This window comes from Ipomoea nil, unplaced genomic scaffold (genome assembly GCF_001879475.1).
Source record: "Ipomoea nil cultivar Tokyo-kokei standard unplaced genomic scaffold, Asagao_1.1 scaffold1558, whole genome shotgun sequence".
NCBI lineage: Eukaryota > Viridiplantae > Streptophyta > Magnoliopsida > Solanales > Convolvulaceae > Ipomoea > Ipomoea nil.
Window position 1 is genome coordinate 318,694 of NW_017617986.1, and position 10,180 is coordinate 328,873.

Consider the following 10,180-nt stretch of genomic DNA (forward strand, 5'->3'; position numbering starts at 1 on the left):
TTTCCTGAAACAAAAGGTTCTGAAACAATCAGATCTATAGAGTGTGTACTTCACGATGTAGAGGTATTATTTTTTTTTAGTGTAATATAAATCTTAATATTTTATATTTATAAAATTTACTTTTGATGCATTTTTTTAAAAAATAATTTCAGGGGACTTTTATTCATATGCACATTCCACAGTTGTTTGTGCAAAGGTACCTCAACAGATTTGTGGAAGGAAAAGCTTATATAATAAATAGATTTGACGTGGCCCTTAATACCTACCAAAACAAGACATCTACTCTCTGGTATATGTTGGTGTTCTGTGAGAGAACTCGTGCAGTATTATCGAAAGAAGATGCTGAGTTCCCAACATATGCTTATGACCGAGAAGATTATGATTTCGACCAAGAGGTGTTTTACTGCATACTTACATTGTTTTTCCTTTTTTTTTAATATATAATTTTATTGACGTATTTACAGTTTAGTAACTTTCACGATTTGATGGACGAACAGGTGCCTGACGCTCCTGTTGGAAACTTGGCTAATGAGGATGTAATCAATGAGGAGGCTGCGTAATAAGGATGAATAATGACGAAAATATCAAGATTTTTATGCGTATTATGTGACTACTTGTTGTTATTTTCGTCATACAATTTATGAATTAATAAAATTTATATATTATCATTTTATGTCTATTATGTGATCTATTATGTTATCATTAACGCATATTCTTTCAAAGATATCAAAGATAAATTAAAAACGGAAAAAAAAAATAAAAATTATATTTTACTTGTTTTTTTTTTAATAAAATATAATAAACGCATCTTAGAATGATATTCCGCGCACTTTAATTGGTTTGCCGACGCACATTAAACTTTTGTATTTATTAATAAAATATAATAAACGCATCTTATAATGATATTTCGCGCACTTTAATTGGTTTCCCGACGCACATTAAACTTTTGGATTTATTAATAATATATAATAATCGCATATTAGACTGATATTTCGCGCACTTTAATTGGTTTCACGACACACATTAAACTTTTGGCTTTAAAAAATCATTTATTTCGATGCAAATTAATTAAATTTATATTTACACGCATGTTGTTCTTGTAGCTCGCGCATGTAACAGAGCAAAGCAAAGCACATTAAGTCTTTTATACCAATCCACGTAATATTCAAAGATATTTGATGTCAGAACTTTAAGGCATTTGTAGTTGGTTGGGGAAACGGATAACATTGAATGGTTATTCAATGCCTTAAAAAACGCACCCATTAAAGGAAATCTTGAAAAATCTAATGTGTCTGTAAATCACACAACATTCAAATCTCAAATCAGTGCATGTGACCAAGTTATTCACCTATATATAAATTAGAAGGAACAACACACAATTGAGCATCAGGTTATTGAAATGGATATGTCTCACTTTTTCGCACGTACAGAAGAATCCTCTTCATTTATTCCTCATCTTATCTGTCATTTTCATCTTCCTCGCCCTCCAGCTTGTAGTGATTGTAACTAACTACAAAAACAACACATTCTAAATCTGAAGCATCATTTGTGATTCTCAGCTTCAAGCTCATCATCTAGTTTCCATACAACATCCAAAAGCTGAGAGTTGAGCATTTGTGGGTGGCTGGTGATGTGTCGGATGCTGCCGGAACCAGAAGAGATGTCTTCAAAGTACTAGAAGAAATAAATATGTGCAATCGTTTATGTATGTATCATTTTTTCTGCAAATTATTTCATAATCAAATAAACGCACTTTAAGTTTTCTAGTCGCGCATATTAGAATTATCTTTAACGCATCGTATATTAACTAATAATTAAATGCATATTAGAGAAAGAAAGTGTTAAATATTGCCTTTGAACGCATATTAAGCTTTAATGTCGCGCAAGTTAAATGTTAATCGACGCATGTAAAGACGTTGGCGTTTACCACGGATCAAAGTTTCTATACATAATCCAACGCACGTTCTGTTTCTGTACTACGCATATTAAAGTTTAATGTAGCGCACGTTAAAAGTGTAATCAACGCATATTAAGAATTAACTGCACACAGGTAAAGTAGTAATAACACGCACATTAAGCTAGTAGCAGTGATTGTTAAACACAAATCAGTGATAAAAACAAAAACTAGTAATGGCTGGACATTAAATTCAAGTATCTCAACTATAAAAAGCATTCTGAAATGAGTTAACTAAGTATATGTGTTTCATATTTGCTATTCATTTTCTTCCTCGACTGTAAAGGCATTGAAAAAATAGTCTGCTATGCCTTTTTTTACCCTTTTGCTTGTCCTTATTTTTGGGGTTAAGTGGGCAAGTCCTGGTGTCATGGTGATCTCCTCTAACACCACAAAAATTGCACTTCATGCCCTCTTGTTTTTCCATTGCCAACTCCTTGCTGCTTTTGATGCGCTTGCCGCTGCCCTTGTTCCTTGCCTGTTTCGGTGGAAGTATGTTGATCTCTGAAATTTCTGTTGATCCACAATATGATTCTATAACAGTTCTCCTGCTGTGCTGAGGGGACAATTTCTCCTTTCCTGACAGTAGCAGTTGTTTCTGTTCATTAATCACTTGGGAAAATGCAGTCAATTGCTCCATGTTTGAACCTGCCAGATCCATACAGCAGTGTATATCAGACCACACTTTGTTCAGCAACATCTTCTTTTCATCCTTTGGTCCATTCTGATCATAAATGACACCATCTATTTCAAATGTAGCTTTTAAAGATGCATCCTTAGTCCACCGATTAACCACGTACTTCAGAGGGATCCTTTCAAGGTCTCTAAAGACCACAAATATGTGTCTACACAACAGTCCAACCATCTCAAACATCTTGCAACTGCATTTGGCCTCATGGTCATTTACATTGTGCACCACAGTAAATCTTTTGTTCTTTCCATCCATAATATCATAGTGCAACATTCCACCGTCTTCTCTAACACTCAACACCATACATTTGAAACAGGAGGCACATATTTCTTCCTGAACTTGATAGAAAACAGTAATGGTGTAGACGATTGAAGCGTGTTTTTCAATCCCTAGAGGCGTCTTCATATCTGGATTGTAGCCTTCGTTGTCACTGTTGAGCTTTGCATTTGTGTTACGTTGTGATTTAAGAGCATTGTCAAAGTTCATCATGAATTCAACTAGGCTTGATTGGGGACCAGTAAAACGGTTGTACGTGTAGTTCTCACTTTCGGAACGAGAAGTTGTTCTAAGAAAACCCCCCATAAAGCTATCTCTAAAATACGCTAGGATCCAATGCTTTCTAGCCTCAAACATAGTTGTAAACCAATTGTACTCGACTAAGTTGTACTTTTCCATGAGCTCTCTCCACTGCTTCTCAAAATCAGGAGGTTCCAAAGATGACGTCCAAACGATTGAGTTCAGTTTGTTCCTGAATTCCTCATCCTTGTTCAGTGTAGGACCCACCTTTTCCCCAACTTTACACATGATGTGCCACATGCAATAACGATGCCTGGCTTGCTTGAAAACTGTTGGAATCGCCACTTTCATAGCTGGATCTTGATCGGTGACAATTATTCTTGGTTCCATACCCATTGCCTTTTTAAATTTTTCAAAGAGCCAAACATAAGACTCAATGTCTTCTTTCAACAGTAGTCCAGCACCGAATGTTATACATTTTTTATGTTCATCAACTCCGGTGAAGGGTGTAAAAACCCGATCGTACCTATAAGACAAAAAGCGTCATCACGTTATGCAGGTGTCAAACTGCCGCACTTAGAGAATTATAGTAACGCACATTAAGTATTAAAATAGCACACGTATGTAATTGAGGTCTAATTCTGGAAATTCCGCATTAATATGCGAGACAGTAGCGTTTAAAATGCGTGGTATAAAACGACAATGTGCACTTATTTATATTTCAACTCTTTTTCAATAAAACAGTGAACGTGTCTAAATCGTAACATGGCTCAACAAATCAGGCAATGCTAAATGTGTATTAATTAATGAAACGTACGCAAGAATGTGAATAGAATAATATATACCTGTTTGTTGAGTACGTGGCATCAAAAGAGACAACATCTCCAAATGCAGCAAAATTCTTTTTTGACATTGGATCTGCCCAAAACAGTCTGCTCATCTGCTCATCTTCATCAACTTCATAGTCAAAAGCAAATGCAGGGCACATCTCTTGTTTCTTAATAAGATTATGCACCAGTATTTGTGCAACAGCTCCCAATATGTATGCTCTAAGATCCCTTCTGACATTTTTAAAGTCCACTACAGTTGCTCCAACTTCAGAGTAATCCCCCACAATCTGACTGTATAAACCGTGTGATTTTGATGCTCCAATATTTGCTTTAGCGCAATCGAGTATAAACTTCTGGTGAACACTGGAGATGTTTCTATTTCCCTTTAGAAACTGCCTTGCCAGAACCGAAGACATGCTGTGATTATGTTTTTCAATAAAAGTTGTAACTTGGTACCCAGCTGCTCCAATGTACTTAAACATAATCCTAGCTCTGCAACCAGTTCTGTTTGAAACCCTTCGCCGCTTTGGACGGGAAGGACCTTCCCCTGCATCTGCACTTGACTGCGAGTGACAATGTTGAGCTCCTGTATTCTTAAATCCTTCTCTGTTGCAAACGATTTGCTTTTGAATTTTTGTCCCGTCACGTGCTGTAACGACGGAACTAGACCTCGTGTCAAACCCAACTTTGGCAGCATAATGTTTGTAGAATTAAATACCAGCATCCAATGTTTTAAAAATCATGTCTACTGCTGGTTTGATTTCATCTTCACAGTGAGGAGTCCAATACTGTGTCATTCCAAGAGATATGGTCAATGTATGACCATTGCTACTACTGCTGGGACTCAAACTGGGGTTGTTGGTAGATTGAATGTCAATGGGAACTGTAACATATAAGCATGAAGTTATGATTGTGTTGTTGCAAGCCTCTACGTGGGTAATGTGAACACTTAATATGCGTTAAGTTAATCAGATCATTGTCAATATGGAAGATTTATAAAATACTAGAGTATGTGCGGCAAGTGAGAAATTAACGTGCTTCAGGGTAATAGTTAATGTGCGCATGTTGAACAGTTAACATGCGTGAGTGTTTGTTAAAATATTATGTCATTACTTAACGTGCGTCAGAGAGTCCAGTAATATAACATGCGTTTGGAAAGGAATTAATGTGTGTGTGCTCAACGGATAACATGTGTGAGTCAAACAGTAATATGTGCATTTTTAAAAATTATCATGCGGCTACCTAATCATCTACGTGCGTAAGGCTCTAGGCTCGGATTAATTAAAGTTTCTCAGTAATTCGGTGGTTAAGTTGCATGCTTAATGTGCGTGAAATTAAGACAAGACTGATGCCAATACAAATGCAGATAAAATTAATTCCAAAAAAGCGATAGAATTTGGGTAATACCTCGATCGAATTCTTCCATTGTTCTTCGGTTGTCGTTTTTGATGGGTTTAGGGTTTATTTTGACGAATATGATATTCGAACGACGAAGAGAATAGATCTTATTGCCAATTCCGTAGAGATCGTAAATTCGTCTGAGATTAGGAAATATCGAAGATTAGGAATCAATGGTGAATTTTGAAAACGCTCGAAGAAGAAGAAGAACAGATTTTTTTTAATATAATCAAAATGAAAAAAATGCCCTTAATGAGCAATTCGCACTTAATTTTTGCTATTAATCTGATTCGTTCGATCAAGAGCTACGTGGGGCTTAGATTTAACCTCATTATTCACGGGAAGGAGTAAATGCACGGGAGCCCTTCCCTATATATATATATATATATATATATATATATATATATATATATATATATATATATATATATATATATATATATATATATATATATATAGGGTTGAGTTCAAATGAGGACAACAATATATAGAGGACTGTGAGGACAAACAATGAGCACACAATAAATTACTATCAGGCACACAATTTAATACATAATGGCACACAAGAATATATGTAAGCATCAGGTTTCGAACCCAGGCTTTATTAATTAACAAATGTATGCACGCGACATACAAACTGTGGCACACGACTACATTCGGCCATGCACACAACATACAGGCTAATGGCATACACTACATCTGTCCTCACAGTCTTCTATAATATACTTGTCCTCATTTGAACGCAAGTCTATATATATATATATATATATATATATATATATATATATATATATATATATATATATATATATATATATATATATATATATATATATATATATATATATATATAAAGAAACCATTTTGAAGCCGGAAGATATATATACTTAGGAGACTCTAATTTAAAACCGAGAATAGACTCAACAAGTAAGGATAGACTCATTCATCAGTCATAATTACGCATATAAAGATACTAGCATACACCCTAAGGTCACAAGATTATTCCACATCAAACATGTTAGTATTCAATCATTATCTCAACACATAAGCGCACTTTGGTGGTGTCGTAGGACCAATCGCATGCCCATACATTAGGGTCAGCGCATATAGCTCTGACACGGCCCCGAAGCACCCTGCCTCGTACCGCAATACGAGGGGATTGATCGCAACCAATCGATGAACCACAACTCATATAGTAACGTTTGATCGCAACCAAACGGTGGACCGCAGCCTGAATAGTGTGTATTTCTGATCGCAACCAGATTATGAACCGCAGCTCATTTATAACGTTTGATCGCAACCAAATGGTGGACGGCAGCCCTATATATATTTATATACCTGACCGATCGCAACCGGCCTGGTTAACAGACGATGGTTCTCAACCCATCCAACTGCCCGTATAGCCAATTGATCGCAATCAATTCGGGTATCATGCACACATAACACATAGCCAAGCACATGCAACCCACATTAACAAATAGGGAGGGGAAAACACATATATAAAACCTATGCGTGGTCAACCACATTACTAGGAATAAGCCTAAGGGGTTCATACATCTTTCACTTAGGCCAATCGGGATACCGATTTGGCTAGCATGCAATACACAAGACTCCTTTATCCTGCGAACGGTACCCGAAACATCAAACTAGACTGAGGCACGACAAACGGGGTCCAATGGGACACCACGGGGCACGGGGAAAACCACCAATTCCACTTTGGAAAACCAGCGGGTGGCCCGCCGGCGGTGCTACACTGGGCAGCGGGTGCCCGGCGGGCAGTCGCCTGCCCGCCGACTGCCGGCTGCCTCTTTGGGGCAGCGGGTAGGTGGTGGGTACCCCTGCCCCCACCTACCCCCACTAACTCTTATGTAATAATTTGGTCCCAGGATCTTTCATGGAACCCGAAACCATGTCCAGACACATTTAAGCACAAACGACGACACCACGTAATCAAGTAATGGATTAAGATCAAGACTCACATTAAATAAATCCTAACACGACTTCTAGACATAATCAAGACTCAACACCCGAACATGCAAAATCCCGCCCAAACATACCAAGCATATCATAGCACGAAATCAACGATTTACCCTAGGGCTCTAATCATGTTTAAAGATCAAGATCATAATTTCATCTTTAAAATCAATAACAACAAGACTATCAAGATCAACACACCAATATCAAGATCCTCTCATAAACATCAAGATTATCAAGATCAACACATAAGATCATCTCATAACATCAAGATAATCTCATAATCATCATAAAAGCCTTATCAAGACACAAGCATAGAATTGCATATCAATGGAGCCAAAGAAGAAGATTGTAGCAAGGAAAATAGGTTTTGTTGAGACATGGGTTACCTCTTAGCCTTAATTAGAATCCTTGGCTACTAAGGTTCTTTCTCTAAGATCTCCTCTTCGTGATTTCTCCTACGTTTGGTGATAGGGGAATTCTTGGAAATTCTTGTGTGGTGGAATCTATTGTGATGTGAATTCTAGGTGCCTCCTATGTCCTTATATATATCTAGGAGTCCTAATTAGAGTCTGAATGGTAGGGATTTACTTATTCTATTCCTTATAGGATTAAGGGTTTGGTTTAGGGATAAGGGTCCATGGTCTATGGTGGACCCTTCCTAATTAATTAAGGGGGTTCAATTCCCTTTTAAGGGTAAGTAATTGAATAATTAGTTTGGGTTAGAGGCCGTAACACGGGGTGTTACAAGGGGAGCATTCATTATTTCTGTATTTTTCAGCTTAGAATTCCAGAGAGCTTTCTCTCTCTAGGTTAGGTTCTAGATTAGATTCCCCTAGCTATACAGTTTGATATTCAATTGCTAAAGAGATAGGAGGATCTAGAGTGAAGAGACTTGCCAAACCTCTTGATTGTGGAAACTTCTCTCCAATTTTTAGATTGATCTTCACATATGTTGATTCAAATTGGTAATCTCTAGACTTGTGCTTATAATTTCCTATTTCTATTATTGATTCAACTATATTGTGATTTCAATCTATAATGATGTGTAGCTAGCATTCTCTTAGTGAATTGGATATTTCTTGTGATTGATGATGTATTGATTGAGGTGATTTGCCTATGAGTTTGATCTTTGTTGGAAGTGGATTATTATGTATAGACTTGTGTATGTGTAGCGCGCACTCATGCATGAGGTATAGGATGAGTGTATTGGCAAGAGATTGTGATACACTCTAGCCGCTCCACTTGCAATTCCACCTTGCGATCCGAGAGGGCCAAGGCCGGAAGCAAACACGTAGACTAGGTGTTAGATGTAATGCCTTAGGCATAGAATTTGTCTAAGAGGCTAAGTACGTATCAGCTTAGCACTAGCTAAGCGTGTGCGAATGATCAAACCAATCACCGAGCCTCAATTCTCACCAATGTCTCTACATTGCAATCCTAGGAATTCCAATTCACTCCATCTTTACTTGTATAGTTTCCATTATTTCCTTGCACATATTTTCCTTGTTGCACTCCTTGCTCTCTTGTACCATGCATTCCTCTAGCTTCGTTATGTAATTGTGTGCTTGTGCTTGACCATACAATAGTCAATTCCAATTGTCTATCCTTGAGATCGACACTCGAGGATACCGTTTACACTTTTCATCCCACTATATTACAATCATTAGTAGACGAGCTCAAACGAGAGAAAAAGTTGACATTTAGAGTTGTCGATGGCGTCGACTCTTCCTCTTCTTAGGGTGAGATTCTACTGCTACTGCAGGGAGGCGAGGTGTTGCTATTGCTCGCGGTGTTTTGGCAGAGGGAACCCACCTGCTCTTCCAACAAGTTCTGCATCTCATGTATATATGCAAGCTTGATTTCCAAAATCTTGGTAGTTGACCCCAGTGCCGCCGCCGCCGTCACTGCTTGTGTAGGTGTAGCATAAATTCTTAATAGCTCATAGCCTTGACTCTGGCACGAAAAGTGAAAACAAGTTTCTTCAGATCTTATAACTAAATGTAAACACCTTTGTCATTTCAGAAGTGCCAGGAAACTATCCAATTCGAACTAGAAATTTAATGTCCTACTGAAATTTCAGGAATTTAATGAACTAATTAATCAACATAATTAAATATTTGAGTAAGCTTCATAATCAAAACACTCTGATCTAGTCATGTTCATTGATCCACAATTATTCTATTGCATCATTTCATTTCTCAAAACAATTGTATGCATGACATACTTATGCAAACAACTGCAAGCTCAAGATAGAAAACTAAAAAATAACGGAGAAATGAAGGTATCAGACAAGTTTTACAATAAAATGAAGAATATTAGATAAATGAGAAGACATTTAATTCCTTCAAAACTTACTACTCAGAAATGAAGAGAGATATTACCTCCGAATTTCTGATCATTTTCTGCCCAAATTAAAAGCATCATTTGGGCGAATATGTCAAACAGGTGAATGGCATACAAACAAGTGAGTACAATAAATGTTGGCAGAGTAAAGAAGCAAAAAGAAGAAGAAAATTCAAGTAAGAGGTTAGAAGAAGCAAGGATGCAAATGAATTAAGGATTCTACTATTCTCAACATGCTCATATAAGAAAAATACTTCCGTAGAGAAAATTTTTTATACCAACCAACAATACCAGGGCTAGAATCTGGATCTATGTATATCATAACGCATTCTGCAATTATAAATGTTGACAAACTGATAATAACATCAGAGTGGTGGAATAAATATGAATCACGATTCTCCAAAGACCATGAACATTGAAAATGAGTGTCGCTGCTCCTCCGGCAGGGTGATTGTTGTTAGGATGCCCGAC

General features: G+C 37.1%; 1 protein-coding gene across 1 annotated transcript; it reads right to left on the minus strand.

The window, feature by feature from the left end:
• Window positions 1-1,542: 1,542 nt before the first annotated feature.
• On the minus strand, window positions 1,543-5,417 carry LOC109189531 (protein FAR1-RELATED SEQUENCE 5-like). Its single transcript, XM_019340139.1, has 6 exons — window positions 5,399-5,417; window positions 4,764-4,874; window positions 4,007-4,676; window positions 3,678-3,687; window positions 2,276-3,560; window positions 1,543-1,664 (listed from the first exon to the last, which is right to left on the minus strand). Exons 1-6 carry the CDS (start codon window positions 5,415-5,417, stop codon window positions 1,543-1,545), a joined length of 2,217 nt encoding a protein of 738 aa, XP_019195684.1.
• Between the last annotated feature and the right edge of the window lie 4,763 nt (window positions 5,418-10,180).

Bases quoted from the DNA above. Each gene is read 5' to 3' on its own strand.
- LOC109189531 (XM_019340139.1), bottom strand. The intron at 4,677-4,763 runs GTGAAGATGAAA...ATGCTGCCAAAG, and splicing joins ACAGTATTGGACTCCTCACT to TTGGGTTTGACACGAGGTCT. The intron at 1,665-2,275 runs GTAAAAAAAGGC...AGTACTTTGAAG, and splicing joins AAATAAGGACAAGCAAAAGG to ACATCTCTTCTGGTTCCGGC.